We start from the raw sequence: 21,804 nt of genomic DNA on the forward strand, positions 1-21,804 counted from the left end.
TCATGGTAAATACTGATTCATTTTCAGATACAAGAAATTTCATAAAACAGGAAATATTCTATATTGTTCAGTTGAGATAAATGACAAGCAGTTTTATTCCCTGGATCACATACATAAAATCTGATTAAAGTAATAATCAGTTTTTGTGCTTATATAGATAGTTTTAAAGTTTTAATCATCCTAGTTCTCAGAAATGATACTTCCAGTATTCTAGCCAAAAAGCTTTCCCTCTTTTTTGAGAAAAGAGCACAAGCACAACCCAAAAAGTTTGTTAATTCTTTCTTTAATAAAGCGGGCTAAATGTTCTTCCAGAGTAAAGATACAAAGCTCCACGACTAAATCAATACCCAGTCAAAATATGATGCTGCCTTTCTGCAGTACATACAACTGACATGACATGCAAGAGACTTTAAAGTAATAAATATTTATTACTTTATAAAGTAAATACAGTAAAACAGTCTCAGATCAGCAATCTTAATGCTGCATCAGTTTTTGTCAGCAATTTGCAATGCTAATAATTTTTCTATCTGATTATGGTTATCCATGAACATTATGAGCAGGTCATTTCCAGAGAAAATTAATAATCTTGTATTTTAAATTACAATTCCTCTTTCAGTATATTCTTAACACAAAACAGGGTGATGATTTGATGTTTTTTCTAATTAACAAGATTCTAACTTAATGAATATACTAAAATACTTTTCATTATCTCTGCACTAAGATCAAATATCAGAGACAACATATATGAGATGTGAAAGGACATGGTACAACCAAACCAGACTGAATTACTGGAGTTGCTCTGATCTTATTTGTATAATTGTTACTCTGCTTTTGGAGATTTTTGTCATATCCTATGGCATGATACGCATTCAGTTTATTGGTATTCACTGATTCTTCTTAGAAACTCCCCAAATTTTTATAAACTACTGTTTTAAAATATGCAACATTAAAGATACAACTAATTTACAAAAATAAAAAAAACCTGTACAAATTGTACTCTTCCCTTGGCAATGAGACTGTTCAAGAAAATAGCAATGTGATCCCTGAAACAACCCACTAGAATAGAAATCAAAAGACTGATGCTTAAAAAAATAAAAAATAAGTAAAAACATTCTCTCCTGCCAAGCTACTGGAATCTTTGAAGGTTTATGTATCACAGAATATAAAACTTTTCTCTCTGTCCCCAGAATATTTCTTTCCCCTTTCCACAGGAACTTCCTCAACAGCCACTCTTTGCAGATGGTGCCACAAGCCTTGATGCATAGGTTAAAGCTGGAAAAGCTTGAAAGACCTAAATAAATCAACCAGCCACCCCATCCCCTGGCATTCATGCAAACTCAGGGTAATAAAATAAACTGGAGACAGGCATGCATGCTGAATTCCAAAGTGATCTTTTATGAACCTTAAAATAAACACCTCTCCAAAATGTTATGCATTTGAGATCTTTCATCTAAACAGTCACCTGACTGTTTGCATCACTCTGTTGCAGAGAGATGTGATGCTATGCCTGCTCATAACATTCTAGTATTTTAACATTTTACAAGGCACAAATAATCTCTGAAGATCTACATGGTGGCTTTTGAACATGTAAGGATGGCAGCTACCATGTAATTACATGACAATTAACTCTTCAGTTCAGTCACCGACACAGACCTTGTAAAATCTAAGACCAGCAAATTACACGTCACCTCATCTTTGGGATACAGTACTTCATTTACAATTACAGACTAAGCAGCAAATAACTACAATTTCATAACTTTGAACAAACACAAGCTTTGCCATGCAAATAGGAAGTTGTTGCATGGTAGAATGTATATGCATCTTAAAGCAAATGATGCTTTTTTTTGCTGCTGTGACAGTGACATACTAATATTCCTTCCTCAAGCTAACTCTGTGTGGGTCCTGCAAGAGGAGCAGTCTACTCACCACCAGTTTTGTTTTCTGAATTCCAACAGAGGTTAAATGGATCAGAGAGTACTTATCTACTTGAAGAAAGCTGTTATTAAATGTACTATGGACTTGATGGGAAAAAAATACACTTTTCCATAGAAGAACAAGTAAAAGAACTAATCAGAAACTTTCTGTTGGTTAACGCTGCTGCACCATTATGTTTCTTGTGATTAGAAATATGGAAATCATACAGGAATATATGTAAACAGAGTCTACAGAAGGTAATAGCAATGAGACATAAAGTGCTTTTAATTATGAACATTTCATTTCACTTTGCAACCTTCCCTGGTAAGTAATCACACTTGGGCTAGCTTTAGTTCAACCAGCTCAGGTCTACATTATGAAATACTGTTATTTCCCTTGCACCTTCTTCTTGACTGTGGTAGTCTGAGCAAAATTAAAAAAATCATGCCAGGGGAAGTAAAAGTAGACAAAGATAAAGAAGGAAAGAGGTGAACTGGGAGCTCTCAAGGGGAAAAAGTAGAGAAAGGCAAATAAGGCTCTGTTGTGTAGGTCCCCATTCTCAAGGAGCTTGTCACACAGTCTCCTGTAAGCACTGAGGAACACCTACACAAACCTCTGCCCTGAACACACCTCAGGCTATTGCAGGATGAAAATGAAGAAACTAGGATTCCGCAAGGGAGAACAAACTTCCTACCAGGATGATGCTTTTAATCTTTTTGATACTCATTCCCTACTTCTCTAATCACAGTCTCTGAAGAAACAGTACCCTTTCCTACACAGAAAACCCAGTCAAGCATATTTTGTAAAAGGACAATATAAAATCTAGGCTGTCTTTCCTGCTTCAGGTCTGATGCCAGGTATCCACACATTTCCATTATGGTACCTAGCATATACTAGTCTATGTTTTGGGAAAGCAACAGTTCTATAGTAACAAAGCTCCTAAGTAGGGTAACAGCATAATTAATAATAACTGTATATTAGAACTGGGTTTTACCGGGTCTTTATTTAAGGCAGTTATTAAAATGTATATATTATTTTTTAAAAGTAGCAAATTTATGTATCTTTTGTTTGTTTGCCTTTTTATTTTAATTTAGGCTTTTGGCAGCTGAAATGGGCTACCTTTATCTATATTTTGTCCTTGTAATCCAAAGAACTATCCAACCCCTGGAATCACAGAAATTAGAGCTGAGTTGTAATGACAGATTTCCCAAACTCTCCCAACCTGTTTCCTTAGATGTCCAGTGGACTGACAATAGCAAAGTCAGAATCTTTGCTGTTATTACTACTGTCATCATCAGGGCTGGAGCTCAGGTTGCTGGAGGAGGCTGAAATGGAACCCATCAGAGGGTCGGAAAATATCAAAGAAGAACGAGATGGAGCTTCTGGCTTCACTGCTGCCTCCTTGTGTGCCTGAAGGGGCTGTACCGGCTCTGGAACAGCACTTTTACTTCTCTCCTCTTCTTTGGAAACCATAATATAGTCATCAGCACTCTTGCTCTCACTAGTGCTTGGATCAGTTGTAGTCTGTGAAATAATGGCACAGAAAAGACTTGAAGTGAGCACCAGCATCATTAGATAATGAGGCTTATGAAGCACGTCAGACATATGGGAATGGGACAGAGGAATAATTATTATCCAAAAGTGGCAATGACTACATAAAGTGAAAAATAAAGTGGGTATTAACTTTGGATCACATAGTTTGTTATTTCACAGAATCACAGAATATTCTGAGCTGGAAGGGACTCATAAGGATCATCGAGCCCAGCTCTTAAGAACAGCCCCCACAGAGATCAAACCCACAACACTGGCATATTAGCACCATGCTCTGACCAACTGAGCTAATTTAAAAAAGCATAAAATGTAACACTCTAAAAATACTTTTTTTGGTCTAACAGTCTTACATGTCTCATCATCACAGTGCATCCACGTGGTGACCACAGCATCCAAGCATCAAACACATACATTACAGTGGTGAAAATTTTCAGTAATTTCTGTGGGTTCCTGTAGTACTTAGTGAAGTAGTTTTGAGAAATTTTTTGCTGGTTTGCATGTACAATAGCATTTCGGAGCCTGTCAGGAGAATAGTTTGATATAACATTTCCTAGTAAAACCCTGACTTGTGAAATCTGAACCACCCATAGACCTGGTTTAGTGTGCACTAGTTTGGGTTCAAAAAATCAGGGCTGCCAGAGCTTCCAGTGTTAGTGTTGTTGACTATTTCCTAACTCTTCCAGAAAATGAGGGTCTGGGGATCCCAATTCTGTCTAGTTAGACCTTGGGAAATGTGTGTCCCTGAGCGTTTAAGTAGTAGCTCAAGACCATGCATCAGTGCATCAGAAAACTATGAAGTCTCAGTCTTATATTCCATTATACTAGCCACACTCAGAATCCCAGCTTTTCCAGTCAGAACTATATGTAATTAGAAAGGGAAACTGCCATACACAGTATAGTGGGATTTCTCACTTGTTGACAACTGGCAGCCTTTTAGCTTGGTTGCAATCCAAACAGACAACACTTTGTTTCCTGCTGCAAGAGCTGCATTCAACTCCTGTCTAGTGCTATGTTCCTCTGGTAAGAACACGACTGCTTTCTTGGTTGCTTCCACACAGTTTTTTTTCAGAGTAATAATACAACCTGCCAAACAGCCTGTAGGAACAAGCATCCTGAAGCGGCGTGATGCCGAATATTTGATTACATGAATGAATGCAAGACTAAGAAAAAGGAAAAGAGATTATAGGTATTACAAAAAGAAAAAAAAAGAAAGCAGCTGCAGAAAAAAAAATTCAGGAATAATCTGAATGAGAGAAAGATGAACCTACAGCATGGTATATAAAATTGGAGTACCACCAGCATCAGCAAGCCACAACTGCAGTTACAGAATCCACGACCACCAGCAAAATTTGTTATGCAAAATTTATTATTACAGGTGAAAATTATTTTCTTACCCACCTGTGATTATGAATGACTGTAAGATGAAATGAGGGAGCTGGAAGTCTTTGGTTGTCATTTGCATACTCATTACAAATTGTAAGAAGTCACAATGAAGATAAATATCAGCTGAATGGGAAAATATATTCAAATACAGAATTGTGCCCATGTTGGGGTACCTGTTGCTGACTCCCAGAAGTCGGAGAATTTGTATTAATAAGGATTCAAATATCTCCTTTCTAGTAAATTCTGAAATATCCTGTTCTCATAATTTATAATTTTTGTGTGTTATATACAAGTATGCAGGTATAATAATATTATAATATTAACATTACTATAGGTTTAATAACATATAATATTCTGTTTTGTAATGAACTAATTTTACTACTTTATAATTCAAATGGAAGTATCTTGAATCCAAAATTTTACCTTTCCCAATGTAAGACAGTTGTCACACTGATAGAAATTGACATCTATTGTTTTTGGTAGTATCTCCCTTTTCACAGAAAAAGTATAACAAAATTCGTACAAAACCCAACAGATTGGTTTTAGAAAGATCAACAACTAGCCTTTTCTGAGTGTTATCAAAATTGATCTCCAACTCTCCTGATACATGCAGAACCAGAGAAGTTCAAATGTCAAAAACTTAAAGCAGTTTCCATGAAGTTAAAACCACAAAGTTCTACAAGGAGAGACACTTCACTGTTTAAACACTTCTGAGCTGAGGCATCATTTGTTAGTAATTAGCCTTTTGCTTTCATCTTGTCTGTTTGAAATGCTGTCTTCATGAGCTGTCAGTGAGTCAGCTGCCATCACCAGGGGCCTGAGGACACAGGCAGCACACAACCATGGCTCTGCTCCAGCAACACAGAATCACAGAATAGTTTGGGTTGGAAGGACCTTTAAAGGTCACATAGTCCAACTCCCACAGAGAGGCACGGGGACATCTTCAACTAGAGCAGGTTGCTGAGAGCCCTGTCCAAGTGGACCATCAATGTTTCCAGGGACAGGGCACCCACCACCCTTCTGGGAAACCAGTTCCAATGTATATCACCCTTCTCATCATAAAAAAAAAAAATTATTCCTTAGATCTAATCTAAACCAACCCTGCTTTAGTTAAAGATCATTGCCCCTTGTCCGATTGCAACAGGCCCTGCTAAGAAATTTGTCTCTATCTCTGTTTTAAGCCCCCCTTTCAGCACTGAACAGACACAATTATTAGTTCTCCCTGGAGCCTTCTCTTCTCCAGGCTGAAAATCACCAACTCTCTCAGCGTGTCTTCACAGGAGAGGTGTTCCAGTCCTCTAATCATCTTTGTCACACTGCTCTGGACTTGCTCCAACAGGCCCATGTCCTTTCTGTGCTGGGGACCCCAGAGCTGGATGCAGTGCTCCAGGTGGGGTCTCACCAGAGGGGAGCAGAGGGGGCAGAATCACCACCCTTGATCTGCTGGCCACACTGCTTTGGCCAGTTGGATTTCTGGGCATGAGTGCACATTTGGGAAACGTCCAGCCTGTCATCCACTAGTATTCCCAAGTCCTTCTCAAGAAGGGCTGGTCTCAATCCCTAATCCTCCAGCCTGTATTGATACTTTTTTGGGAGCACTAAATGCCATAGTCAAAATTTCAGAACTTGTACCCATCCCCCTGCCCTGTACAACAGAAATATACATTCCTCTAAACAACCACTGCCACATAATTCACCTGGCCACTATTCACACTTCTATTTAAAAGCTCTCAGGGAATGCAGTACTGCCTCATTTTTCAAAATTATACACTTTATTATTCCAAGCTATCAAGAATCCTTTATTTCAGTCCTCACAGCCCTCACACCTCCACCCTGCGTAGGGTGACACAGATCTTACTTAGTGAAACACTCGCCCAGCAAGATCAGTATTTTTGTTTCTGGCACTCCCCAGTTTCCTAAATTCTGCTTTCAAGAGTGTGCTCTAGTGCAGTTGAAAAAAGCATCCTGCTCTTTAATAAAGGAAAGAAAACCACTCATCCCAATTTCTTGTTGTTACTGTTGAGCTTCCCAACAGTACTCTTCACGCCACCCACACTTTTTGGTTTGGTTAAGGAGACCTATAGCTCACTGAAGTAACAGAGAAGCAGCAAAGCAGAGGTATCGACCCCAAAATCCTATAAAAGGGCTGCCTGTAAATGCTTGCCTATCCCTAGCATACACTGGTATTTTGGAACTGGTATTTCCAGAGGTAAAATACCTCCTTCCTTCTTCTTTCGCCTGTTTCTGTTTCAGGAAACTCATGCTGACGTGAAGCATGTTTTCTCCCATCTGCTGCCACTACTGAATAAATGAAAAATGACAGAATTATACTTCCAGTAGCTTTGAAAGTTAACAACCTTACGCCCGTTGCCATATGGCTTCTCCGAACAATTTTTCCTGATGAATATCAGCTACTAGGACCAGGCTTATTTCATTTGCCTTCACACTGTGAATGAGTTAAAACTAACTGCAAGGATACAAATCAAGAAAGCTTAGAAGAACAGCAGCTCATTTTGCCTCCTTCTTTGAACAGACATAAAGGCAAGATAATGTGTTAATTATCATTCATTATTTAGCAACAGAAGCCTTCTGTTTGTCAACTGCATGCTGCTACCAAAGCCAAACATTCCAAAAAAATGCTTGATTCCTTTTAGCCTTTATCTTAATTTTTTTTGCATTTTTAATTTTGCAGCTTTCCTTTCCAAAGAAGGGCTATATCCTTATCCTCATTTTGCAGAAAGGGATTTTGCTACAAAAAAGAGGAAGAATACTTTTAAAAAAAGCTAAGATGATAAATAATTTATACTTATATAACAACCAGGCTCAAAAGATCAGATTTTAATCTCATTTATAAAATAGCTACACCTGTTTCAACTGTCCTAGAAAATAACCCTATAACTCCAGCAAAGAACAAACTCTACAGTACAAATCACACCAAATAGAATTACAGGCATTACCAAAATCACAGAAAATGCAAATAGAGTAGAAATTTATTTAGCAAGAAATGCATTAAAATAGCTAGAAGTGGTTGTTTTTTAATCTGCCTGCAGCTCTCTGTGAGTACTCGCAGCATGACCCAGGGCACCAGTGCAGCTCCCCTTTCTTCAGCAGAGCTAAAAACCTGGGCTGTGGCCTGGTTTGGGCCAACAGCTGAGCCCATCAATTAACAGTCTAATATCACAGTCCACTATTCCATAGTTTTATTGTCCTGTATTTCCTTCCGTCAGAGGTGCTGTTGCTCATTATCATAATTGGAAGTTCCCAAAGATAAGAGGAGAGGAGGCTAATCCATATGAATGTGCTGCACCTCCAAACATAAACCATGCAGTGCTAATGCCTCATTAATGCTCTGCAGCAGCTCAGCTTGTACAACCTCTACTCACGTTGCTCCTAGTTGACTTATGAGCAGCCTTGGAATTATGGGAGCCACGGATGCCACTCAGTTCCTGGGGCTGGATGTATATGCCCTGACTACACACTGGGACAAGCCCACACCTCATTGTACATTGCCCTGAAAATCTGCACTGGAGAGAAATCTGTGTAGAGCAGGCTTCACCTGCTCCACTCTCAATACCCAAAGAGTCCCAGCATGTCCATGATACATGGTTTAGACCAGCCTCTGAGTAAGGGCTTCTCCAGCATCAGTAGGGTCTGCTCTCACACCGACACACCCACACACCTACACCCACAGACAGCTTGCTGCCATGTTATATGGCATTCTCCCTTCTAGTTTCTAGAAGTAAAAAATCATCAAAAAACATTATTTACCATTTTGGAAAGAAAACAAAAGGTACTTCATAGAAAAAGCTAGGAGATCAAGGGCAAAAATAGAAGGCCATTATACAAACACTCCAATATGCTGTCTCAGTTTAAGCTATGCCTTTATTATGGCAGAAAGTAGTGATTGTAATGACAACAGCTAAGCAAGAAATGAAAACTCTCTAGCAAAGCTTTGCTCTTCACCATTACTGAGTATAAAAACATGAATCTCGGTATTGCCTCTAATACCAAAATACAATTAAAATATATATTTTTAACATAGACTGTTCTAACTCAGGGGGATCGTGTGTAATAAATCAAAATGACCCTGCGTCATTACTCGAAAATGAATAAATATTTCCTGTAGTTCTTAAGTAAAATTGTCAAAAGTGAACTGACTGCAGACTCAGACTTTGAGGTGATAATGCTGCCACTGATTTATGAGTGTGAGTATCAACAGCAGGGTGGCAGACTTCACAGAACTCCAACATAGAAATGAGCAGGCACGAAAGTACTTGTATTTAAGATCACGTTTGGGTTGGACTGAATCTTAAACAGAGAGGGCCCTTTGTCTATGAATCTGTCCTATGACTGTATGCTTTGTATGTGAAAACATTGTTTACAGATTCAAGGAGAAAGTCAATACAATGAAGTAGAAGGTAAAAGCAACCTCCTTGCTATTTCCTTTTTGGCACAGGCCATGAATACACTGCAATGCAGTTAATCAGCTCTTACATAATGGGATCTTGGAGGACAAGGACAATGAGAATAATCATGTGGGAACATTTGGTATGGGAACATTTACCTGCAATTTTTACATTTTTTTGTAGGAAATTAATCTGTGATTCTGTGATTCAACAGTGTTAAAGAACTCCCCCCAAATGCCCAACACTTAGACTTAAATATCTGTGTGTGGAGCATAAGGCTACAATAAAAATTATCAGAGCAGGGCAGTAGCTAGAGATACAGTTTTAACCCACTCTCCATATGGACCAGGAATGCTGGTGTCCCCCACATCATGTCTGGACATGCTAGAGGAAGTCTCCAAAAAACAGAAGGCCATCAATGGCCTACTTGAGATGTTTTTATTTTACCTGTTGTCCTGAGATGAACTGTTGCTTTGTCGTGACAGGTCCCTTTAGGACATCACCTGCCCCCTTGTTCTGATTATTGGAACAGTAATGATCATCAGCAATAGTGATTTGCTCATTTTCTTCAGCTTCCAGCTGGCTCTGGTTGAAACGCAATGAACCTTTCAGGATATCCTTGATCTATTGTTGAATAGGAAAGGATGGATATAAGTTAAAAACTGGGAGGAACTCTACATTTTCTAAAGCTCTGTGCAGAGTGCTTTCATATACCATTTTCCCAAAACATTTGCTTTGAAAAGACAGGAAGCGAGTCAATATTCATATCTATATTGGCTAAAGATAGAAATACCAGTGAAATGTGGTTTCTATTAGAGTCTGGAGAACAACTATCCAGGAAATCTAAAGAGAATAAGACTGTTAAGATTACTCATTTACTGCCTCACTATAGGTTTAACATATGTAACATTGCTCTTCATAAAACGTATTTTGAGGGAGCAGAGGGCAGTATAATCAGAGCTACAGATGCTCAGCAGTATTCTCATTTTATGTATGTAGTATTTTTTTCTTTAATTCAATGATATTCAAGTGTTGTCACAATGAAATAATGGGGACACAGGCGTAGTTGTTGTCTAGCAAGTACATTTGGCATTAAGAAAAATGATAGCAGGGCTTAAGTCCAGCACTTGATGTTGCATTTCTTTAGTTTTGATCTGAGGCCTCCAAAACTTCCACAGGAGCAAATACTGTGCAAATTGTTTGAACTCTTTATAGCTGAGTTTTATTGTTACAAATAAAAATACACCACAAGGTTTGATGCACCAGTAAAACAGCTACAAGAAGACAAAACAGCAGTATACAGAAAGAATAAATAGGAGAAAAAAAGGAGAAAGGATTAATAGCTCTGAAGGGCACAAGAAGGTTAAGCTATGCAATAGTAATACCTGCTTCAAACCAGCCAAGGAAACCAGAATTTCATCTTCTTTTTCCAAGTGTTCCTGCAAAATGACTTCCTGAATATTTCCTGTAACATCAAAAGAAAGATAGAGAACATCCTAAATAAACTCAAACGTGCTGTTACTTACTGCTGACTGATGCTTTCAAAACAAACTTCTGTGACCTGCAAACAAAATTCTGTATCCAAACCTAGAGACTGACAACCTTATTATCTGCAGAGGTGAGGCCAGCATGAGTCTGGCACTGCTGCCAGGAAGCCTCCAGCAATGCTCTGCTCCTGCAGGACTTCTGTTGCCCCTGTGTACCAAGGAACTCAGGCTACTACTGGCCCCTAGAAGACCAAACTAACCTCTGTGTTACATACAGTTTTGAACTTAAAAATGTTTTGGAAAGGATTCAAAAACAGAGAAATCTGCTGCATCTCACAGAAAGGTTTAGGTAGAAGCACAGCAATCTTCATCTTGATCCCATGGCCACTGCAGATGCTAGAATACTCTTCTTTATAGAAGGACTACAAAAGGTTTCATTCCCTTTCTATTCTCTTCTTTTAGGTAAAAGACCCAGGGCTGAGCAAAACTTATTTGACAGAAGGAGCAGCGCAGTACCAACACTTCAGGAGACTCTTGCCTTCCATACCCACAGCGTGGTTTTTCAAGAACTCATTTCACTACCCTGGTATAGAGTGTTTGCAGGAAGACAACCCCAGGCAATTCCACACTCCAACACAGCCCAGAGAAACTACAACTCAAATAACTCTGCAGACTCAGTTAATTTTCTGGCCTCCCACCTCCTGCTTTCCTACTCTTTAAGAAAACAGCAAAGATTTCTAGAGACAGATTGGCAGAATGAGATGGTATCTGTCAACTGAAAATGACAGGATACTCCTTTGTGCCACTCCTGTCTTACATACACAGACTGAGCCCAATGAGTGACACTCATTTGGGAAGAACGCTTTGCTGCTCATGAGTATGTGTATCCCCGGTACTTCACAATTAGAGCTTTGTACAATTAATCCACACCCGCATTGCATTTGTTTGTCTTTAACAACATCCTGCATGTTCAGGGCCCAAATCAGTGAAAAGCCAGAACTGCTGTTAACAGATAATCCTGACAAGGACAAATATGATGACACTGCCAACTCTGACACAATATGAAGTTTCAAGTAAAAGCATTGACTAATTTGGTATGAGTTTTGTGTTTACAGAATAAATAGCAATATAATGAGATGTGGGAGACAGGACATGAAGAAAGATTAGAAGGGGAGAGGTAGATTTAAAACTCATGTATAAACAGAAGTTTGAAATTGAGTCGGGGCCAGAAATCAGTAATGGGTATAAAGGAGGCACAGAAAGGGCGAAGAGGAGAAAGGAACCACGCCTAAGTACTAAATGAACCACTAAAAAGCAATCTGAGACACAGAAAGAATGAAAGAGTCCAGAACCATGAAAGGCAACAGCTGACAAAAGTCAAGGTGATGTGATCAAGGTCAAGAGTATCAGTGAAGGTACCATAACTCAGCTTTGCTTAAGCAGCCTGCCTGAACAACGAGATCCATGCTCACATTATTTAGCATACTTTATTTACTATACTGCAGTGGCAACGTCCTGCAGCAATGTTGTACAATTGTCAAATTGTTTTACAATTGAACAATTTTACATGAGAAAGACACTGCATTATGAGGGCCAGAAATAATAAAAAACCAGATCTTTCTGCAAATATGTAGCATTTTGAATTCAGAAAATCCATAATTATTGCAACATTTTACTTGTTTTTTTATTTTATATCTAAATTGTCTATTCCCTCAACTTGGTAAGTAAAATACATAAATATTTATTTATAAAAGAATAACTTACATTCTGTTTTCCATTGTTTCAAAGAATGCATGATTTCCTTCTTTTAAAAGGTCCAGAATTTGAAACATCAGAAGTCCAAAGCCTTCATAGGCAGGACAGCCATCCTTGACCACAGCCTGACTCACTGAATTCAACTGTCTTTTCCACTTCTCAGCATTAGAAATGCTGAGATTTCAGCATTAGAAAGGAAAGTATTCCATAGTGGGTGATCCCCACATAAATTAAACCATACATTAAAAACTAGGGCATGCACACGAACTAAGCAGATGGACCAAGAAAATAATTCAAAGCAAACCTCTAACCTGCTGAAGACTAAATGAAGGAAATATAAAAAATTGGGACAACAAGAGCAAGAAAACAAAAGCTGAAAGGCATTCCACATGATGTAGAAATACTCTGCTATTATTACCGACCTTTAGAGATGTTTTGTGAATCAGTATTTAAAAAAATAAGGAAAATTATTTATCATCACTGTAAAACCAAGCCGAAACCGTGTTTGATGAGCCAGTACATTGAGAAATTTCTAAAAACTTATGAATGGAATAGGATAGTTACCCAGCAGTAAAAATTAATAGAAATATTTGTATCATCACAGATTTACTTTAGTAAGATTAATGCCAGATTTTAATATTCCTTTCAGAGGAAAAAAGATTAGGTGCAAAAAAGTAGGAAATACAGCCAATAAGTAGCAACTGAGGCATAAAGGCATAAATTGGGATGTCCTTCTCTAGTGCAATGAAACAGAAGGAAGGTAGAATTCCTTGTGGAATTGGCAATGAATCCTTTTCTTAAATATGTTGCTGAACTACATATGGCTTCAAATCTGCTGCCCTCATCTCGTTTGAACACAAAGGTTTTTAACTTTTAAATAAATGGAACCCAAATTTACCACTGCTCGTTCTTCTCCCCTGGCTAGTGAGTAGGGAGGAATTAAGAAAAATAATCCTTAGATGAGTGAAGCATACAGGCAATGTGATTTTGCATGAGTGCCTCCTTGATCACATCCTTCTGCTGAGACCCCCCTTTGAAATCCATGTGGATTGGAAAGAGATATGGGAAGAAGAGGAGGGATGACAAGAAAGTTGGTATGTGCTCTGCAGCTGCTCTCCTGTGAATGGCTGTGCCAGGGCACAGCATCCTCACTGGGGAACTCTCATCCAAGGTTTTCCCACTGCTGGGGGGACCTCATAGGGCAGTCAGCTGCTGAGATCAAGAGGGAAAACAAGCTCTCAAGTGCAGACAAAAGCTTATTTTACCTTTCTGTATCTCAAAAGGTACCCTTGCAACTGGAAATACTTTAAAAGATACTATTTCAAGAGTGCTATATTGATATACATATTGATATAATATTACTCAGCTGAAGGACTTTTACTTTAAGCTGAGATGTATAATTTAATTATTCTACCTTCATAGAAGATGTTATAGTACTTTGAGAGAAGTGCTTCATGTATATGAATGAATTGGCCACATATTGATTTTTTTCCGTATCTGTTGCTATATATCAGTACCTCACAGCTGTTTTTTTTTAATAAAAAAGTAACTATCTTTAAAAAACCCTGCAGATGTCAATTTGGAAGTGAAACCACCTTCTTACCTTTAAAAAAACCCCCATAGATACAATGAATCAAACAAACAGATTATGTGATTTCTATATTATTCAAAATTGAGTCCAGTTTGATTCTGTGCTATAAATATCCATCTGTTGGGATAGCTGTTGTTATTCAAAAGTTATTAAAATTCTATTGCACAGAGTAAACGAAGGTTAAGGTCAAATATTCCTGACTGCCCTGTTTGTTTTTTTTTTTTTTTTTTTCATTCTTTCAAGATTTCATTTAGCTGATGCCAAATGTTTTCTCCAGAAAAAGACAATATTTCTTTATTCAATGAAGTTCTTAGTTGAGGAAAAGAAAAAGTGAATTTTGCAACTTCTCACCTGGTGGTCAGAGCACTGCTTTGAGATGTACAAGATACCAGACTGCCATTACAAGACTCTGGATTTGTTTCAAAATAGTGCTAACAAATGTCTGACTATCACAAAATGAGCTGTCATACCCTGACTGTGAGCCTGATTAAGCCTCAGAAATACCAGAGCTGTTAAACCAGTTGTTCTCTTCAGAAGTCAGCAACATTATCCACTTTGATGGATGCCCTTAAACCAGATTCACATCTCAAAGGATGCCTTTTATAAAATGGATTAGAATTAATTTTGGGTACTTATTCTTAAATGACCAGACCTGTTTAAGTTTGCTAGATACCGGACCAGTAAATCAATAATTATTTCCTGAGTGAGACTGTGATCAGCTGCCTTGATATACTTTAAATCCAACTCCAGCTACAGAGCAGGAACATGGAAATGATTGCATTCATGTTCTTTTTTAAAAAATGTGGAGAAACATTGTGGCAGGTAGTGAATTCGTTAGCAACAGCTGAAACAGCTAAAAATTGAGATGAAATATATTTTTTATTTCTTGCTCTCACAGTTATGGCAAATTGTGAATAACTTTACATGCACACTCACTGTAGAATACTTTAAAAAATCAGGATTTCTATTTCCTTCCCCTAAATTAATTGCTAAATTTTAAACTGAAGACATGCTATCCATAGCGATGAAAGTGGAAAAACATCCACAGCAGCTTCTAGCAGGAAAATTAGATAAAGCTTATGCTCTCTGACGATTGAAATGCTCAATATTCCATGATGGTGTGAGCAGTCACTGCTGAGTTCCCAGGCCAGGGAAAGGGGCTATTCAAAACATTCCTCTCTGAATGTGGAAAAGCTGTTAGGCTTGGCAAAATTATTTTAGAGGCTTATTAAATACAGTAATTTTCACTGAAAATTTTGCTTGCATTCAATACAGATTTTGCAAGAAACCCAACCACCCAACCGGAGCTGCACTAAATGAATGGGAAAACTTGTCTGCTGTAGACAAGGTCCCCTCAGGCATCTCTTCATGCCCATCCATCCAGAAGACCTGCACTTCTTCCCTTCCACTGAGGAGGTGGGAGACAAACACTCTGCCAGATGAAGGCACAAAGCACACTTGACATAAAATCAGATGGATGCGGAAAAAAACAAACTTCTCCGAGGTTTTGTTTTTTCTCACTGCTGTTTTTGCAGCGCATCTCCCTCCTCATGATTCTATTTTAAGCTGGTCTCCGTGGGGCCTTTCCAGGAAGATGACTCCTGCTGAGAGGAGCTAACTTGAAATAGCCACAAGCTGTATTACGAATGCTGCTTTTCTACTACTAGCTCCTGATCAATGACTTGTGAACAAGCAACAGGGCCAGAGTCATGTTAAACTGACTTTTTTCACCCTTGTTTTCACTACTGGGAAGAGAGCTCAAACTCAGAATGCAAAAGTACCTTCTCACTTCCATCGTAGGCAGGAGCAAGGAGAGAATTGAGGGTATTACTACACATCTTTATTTTTCCAAAACAGAAAAGCCAAAAGTGTTCCTATATATGTCAAGGCATAGCCAACTCTCCGGACTCATATTCCATTACTGTTGTATGATTGTCTTTATGAAATCAGGGTTTACAGAAAATGTTTCCAACATTCCCTGCACAATATACTAGTGACAGCAAGACTGCCTTTTCAAGAACATTAAGGGGCTAGGAGGACAGACTGGGACTTTAGCTTCTGATAATCAATTCTTCTCTCTTTTCACAATAAATACTTTCCTAGCTGAACTTGGTCTGATGAGCACAAAAATGAACTCTAGACCTTAACACTGGTTTGTGGCCTTTCTACAAAGACTATGCTGTATGGCACAGTGATATTGTTTAATAATGCAACTCAGGATGTTTGCAACTACTGCATTTTCCTTCCAGCATTAAAAATGCAAATGAGAGGAGTTTAATTCCCTTCTAAAACAATAGTGTTTGTGATCTAAGTGTTGATGAAAGCATCACTGCTAAGCAGCCTTTTATTTACCTATCTCACTGTGAATGTGAACACTTCTAGTAACAATTACACATTATATTAAAAACACCACTTAGCAACATTTGAGTCTTAAAGAACTTAAAGTTCCTAAAAATATGAAATTATCTGTGAAAGACTGCATTCTTCAAAACATTTATTTGAAAAGAAACGATTTATACAGTGTTGAATATAAGTGATGTATTTATACTTCTGATTCATATGTTGTGCAGAGCACCAACACTTCATCAATATTTGAAGTGTGGTAATGCTTGTGACATCAGAGAAACAGTAGTAAAAAGTTACCAATGATCAACTCATAGCAAGGCACAGAACTGCAGATGTACAAAGAAGGAGATTGGTAGGGTCATGAAGTCATTTTCCCCATCTCTTGCTCAAAGACACAATCAGTTCTTAGCTGTCAACTCTAATTTACACACAGTAAGCAGATTATGCTTAACATATACCTTGTATTTATGGAAATAATGGGGAAACTAACAATTTTGTCCTACAACAATTTAGCTGCTGCTAAGGCTTTACTTCCTTAAAGCTGGAACTGGAAGACAAACCACTGCCCAAGAGATGCTGGAAAGGAAAGAGTGGATTGTCAGTGTACTTCAATATAAGAGAGACGCTCACTGAGGAACAGGGAGGAAGCAACAGGAATTCTCTGAAAGTTGTAAGGAGAGCTGTTAATCAGGTAATGAGGGGCTGTGTAAGCTTCATTATTTTAATCTCCTTTTCAGTCAGACTACTGGGATGAAAGCATCTGTAGGTGCCTACCACCACTGGACTTTCAGGACTGGCACAGTTGTTACAGAAAGAAAGGAAGCTCGCTCTGAGTTGAACCAGTTGTTTCTGACCTTAAAAGCTACCCTTAAGTGACAAAAAGGTGGTTAAAATTCATGGAACATGAAGAATTACACTTTTATTCTTCATATAAATAAATAAAAAAATACATATATAAAAAAATATAAGTATTTGTAAAATGACCAGAAGTGACAGTCTGAATGTAAGCCTGTACAACAAATATTTGTTGCATACTATGCTATACAACAAATACTTGCTTCCTAGTAAACATTCCTACATTTGATTTAATAAATTTGCTAATGTTCTTTCTTTATATGCTGTTTTTGTAGGTTATTTTACATCATTATTCCGAACCAAATACAGCAATCCCTTAGACTCACGGGCCTGTGTTTGATGTGGCCTTTTATACTGATAGCATTTCTAATCACAATGGATTTATAAACCATGGATTATTTTATTTATGTCCCAAGCATAAGAGAACTCGTTTAATGCATTTACTTCCTCAACAAATGCTGAAGTATTTCATTTCAGCACAGGGCAGCAAAATAATTTCCATTTCATTTTATCCTTACTAAAATGTCATAACCTTTCATCTCATCACATGACACATAAAACAAGAATTCAGTACTATCTTGCATACATTTAACAAGCAGTGTCTAGGTCTATATTGGGCAGTATGTCAATCCCTAAATACTCAGCATTAAATCAACTTCCTGCTCTCCTTTCCCCATTGTAAATGATCCTTAAAATAAAATGCATCCTTATAACAATTACACTGACTGATAAGGGGGAAGGAATTAAATCAGTCTAATTAAACCTTTAGAAGTGCTATTTCACAACAACTAAAATTATACTAGCAACTATATCCTGTAAGTATTTACTTCTTTATTTTGGTATTTTTTCTTCCTTGCTCATGGTGCTTGCAATAATCACAGTGAAAAGGTGGCTTTGAACTGTTTTTAGTAAGTCTTCCAAATAATATTTGTCTGGAAGATGTCAGGAAGTGCTAGTGAATATACAAGTGCCAGCACTGCTTGATGTTTGTGGCAGGGATGTCCTGTGATCCCATCCAAAGAACTCTCAAAAGACTGGTTTTCATTTTTCTTATTACCATGATGCTGTAATTTCTGGGCATTTTGTAAATACACGCAGTTTTTTACAGGCTACCTATGAAAGCTGAGAGCTGACATGCCATTCCAAAGGCAGGATGCTGGTGGTCTTTAGAAGGATGGAAGATGAAAACTTCACTTTTCCACATCCCTTCCATAATCCGCAATGGAGGGGCAGAGATGTACTGGAATACTGGTGAAGGACATAGCAACATATTACAGACAGCAGGAGTGAAATTGGAAAATGCAACCCAAGCAAAAGCCAACAGCCCTGTATGGGAAGCTCAGAGAAGGATTTATTTGCTTTGGCTTAGTGAAGCCATGATGCTTTACTAGATGTGGGTCAGACCTAAGAGGTTTTTGTGATGTTGCCTCCAAGACAAGAAGTGATTTAAAGATATTGAGCAGCATATTTCTGAGACCCACCTGAATCTCCTTCTGGCAGCTGGTTCAAGTTAAGCAGTAACAGTATGAAGGTGAAATTAATAAAACCAGGCAGACTTATGTTTCCTCTGTATAATTGGGTACCTCTGCACATATTTCTAGGGTGCTGTGCAGAACCCTGTGAGCTAACTCTGCAGAAACGATATGAATCCTCAGGGCTTATTAGCTGAGGCTCTGTGCAGCAAGAAAGCAGCTAAATTGCTTCTGAATCTCAGCTAGCTGGGGAAGCAACCTTCTGCATTTACATAGAGCTGCCCTTAAGCAAAAGCAAGTGGGGAATGACCTTAGTTTCTCTACTTTTATAACCTGATAAATTGGCCATCAAAAAATAGTTTCTATATAAAGATCTCCATATCCAAGTTAATACTGAACCAATGTTCCTTTAAATTGCTTCTCATGAGAAGGACTTCCTGTGCAATGTGTGTAATTACCTGGTAAACTTTCCCACACTTGGAGGTCTGAAAACATGTTGGAAACAAATGGTAGGTTCCTCTGTCTGAGATAGTGGTGATGGATTGGTTCCTGTCCCACATAAAGAGACAACACTTTGAAATTCAGCACTTTTCCTTCTGGAACAAACTGGCAAGTTAATATAGAACCTCCACAATCTCTCACATTGGTACTTGCCTATAGAGGGGGAGGGCTGATACTTCTCCAGGGCTTGAATTCACTTTTTTTAAAAGAAGCTGCCTTTTAATTGTGGGCCAGTGAGGACATGGTCCAAACCCTAAAGATATCAGAATAGCAGATGGTGTCAGATGACAGTGTCATTAGCTGGTGTCACCTGAACTGCCATCTAACAGGCTTGAGCCTGGGACGTAACAAAGCTTTGATCTTGGAGACACTCCAGACTGACTCCATGTTGAACAAATGCCTCAGACTCATTCCCATGTCCAATGTGAAGGACAAGAGAGGAATCTTCCAGTAGATACTATAAGGACCTCTGACTGCTGTTTGTGTGCATATCTCTTAGACATGTCTTTCATTATCTACTCTAAGACATCATACAGATGTCACATTTACCAGTTACCAGGAAAAATCTTTTTCTGAATGCGCTTGCTAGCTTGATGCCTTTATTTGCACATAGTTCAAGAAAGGAGGAAACAATCAAAATTCTTCAAAAAAGAAGTAACGTTATGACAGGTAAAAATATTGTAATACTTAAATGGCGTATTACAGCTTTCTGAATCATTGAGCCTTGAGGAATTTATGTGCACCAACAGTAGAGTATCTCCCAGAAAGAAAAATGCTTAAGAATATTACCATATTTCTGAAATCACCAGTGACAATATTATTTCCTAAAAAAGGCTAGTGCTTGTGAAAAAGTAACATCAAGAAAATGTATCTGTGATGATGATGGAGCAGTGATAGCTATGGTAACTACACTTTTTCACTGTGAGCTGAGTAATATTCTGCATTTATTTTGTGAACAAAGCCACATGACAGGTTTACAAGTTTGGATGTATCTTCATTTCAGTAATGGAAAAATTGAACACAGGATTTTTTTTTGAAAGCTGTGACAAGGTTATGAAAACAGGTGGGAGAAACAGCAAAATCTACTTCCCTGTATTGCCATTTTACATACCTAAATTTTGACATTTGTCCTTGGAGGTGTTAAAAGGAATTTTCCCTGAGCAGTACTCCAGTGGTTAAGGGAGAAAGGAAAGAAAAGTAAAGCTCTTTCTAATGCACAGCCCTAAAATGGAGAACAAGATCACAAAATGACTTTCCTCCATTTTAATAATGAACCCACTATTTCTAATTTCTACCCATAGCACTAAGTAGCAATATTTCAGAACCATCATTCATTGCCATGGTAACATGCCCCGATATTACAAGCAGTTAATTATGTCGTTGCCACGTTGTAGACTGTGGGGTTTATTTACAGAAGGAGATAAACATTTAATGAAAGCATCTCTGAACATATGAACAAAATAAAAACTGCCATTCTGTCCTTCATACTCAAAACAGCATAGATAATTTCATGGTTATTTTGATAATTTCTCAGCTACAACACATCATCTCTATAATGAAGTAACTCCATCTGACTGTCATCTGGATTCCCCTTGTAAGGGAAAGAACCTGAGAAAAGACAGCCAAAAAATCTTCAACTGTCTCATTATAAACCATGAGAAGAATATTCTGTAATTGTTTGATATTGTGATAATTTTGTGGCAAATGATCACTGGATATGCATTATTATAAGCCTGAATTATAACGTGACCTGCAAACGCACATTATAATTATTATAACGTGACCTGCAAATGCAATGCTTCCTACAAGAAAAAGAATACTGGTTGAGTAATAATGTCTGAAAAGGCAGGTTTATAACATCAATCTTAAAAAAAAGGGAGCTTTTTAAGTATAAGCACTTAAATTTTATCAAATTTAAAAGGCAGGCCTGACTGCTTGACTGACATATTCATAACTCACAGAGTTGTCTAACTCTGCTGAAAGAATTAGCTCTGTAAGACTCCCCAACTTTTATATATCTGCATGTTTTTATCAACAGTTTGGACAACCATTAAATATACGATGGGTATGTCTTGCAGTTAGAAGGGCAGAAGAAAACTGAGTACATCACAGAGTTACCTGAATTATTCAGCTAAAATGCCAAACGGCAAGAAGTGAATTTTAATATCGTCAAATACAAGGAACACAGGCGGAAATAAACATTTCCTGATTTTACCCACGGGATAAATGCCTCTGTTTAGAAAGCTGTGATTCACCAAATTTAAAAGGTCATAACATATTATCACCTCAAACTATCACTGTATCAAAGAGCACTAATGTGATGCTGCAATACAAATGTTTAAAAAGAGCAATGTTACATGAGAGTAGAGAGATGACCTTCCCTGGGCTAAGTAACCACTTTCCTGGACCCAGTGCTGGTACAGCATGTCCTGATACAATTGACCCACTTGAAAAGACATATGAAAATCCTGAAGAATTCAAAGGAAGACCACAAAAATGATCTGGTCTAAAAAGTAACTTACACAAAATAAAATGTAATGTTC

General features: G+C 37.9%; 1 protein-coding gene across 2 annotated transcripts in view; it reads right to left on the bottom strand.

The window, feature by feature from the left end:
• Window positions 1-267: 267 nt before the first annotated feature.
• TBC1D5 (TBC1 domain family member 5) overlaps window positions 268-21,804 on the bottom strand; it is a 317,365-nt gene continuing 295,828 nt past the window's right edge. For both annotated transcript variants that reach the window (XM_059845995.1, XM_059845985.1), the window contains 3 exons: window positions 10,640-10,719; window positions 9,702-9,878; window positions 268-3,438 (listed from right to left, as the gene is read on the bottom strand). In XM_059845995.1, the coding sequence (XP_059701978.1) occupies window positions 3,145-3,438; window positions 9,702-9,878; window positions 10,640-10,719 (551 nt within the window). In that variant the 3' untranslated portion in view covers window positions 268-3,144. The remainder of the gene's footprint in view (window positions 3,439-9,701; window positions 9,879-10,639; window positions 10,720-21,804) is intronic.

This window comes from Haemorhous mexicanus, chromosome 1 (genome assembly GCF_027477595.1).
Source record: "Haemorhous mexicanus isolate bHaeMex1 chromosome 1, bHaeMex1.pri, whole genome shotgun sequence".
In the NCBI taxonomy this organism is placed as follows: domain Eukaryota; kingdom Metazoa; phylum Chordata; class Aves; order Passeriformes; family Fringillidae; genus Haemorhous; species Haemorhous mexicanus.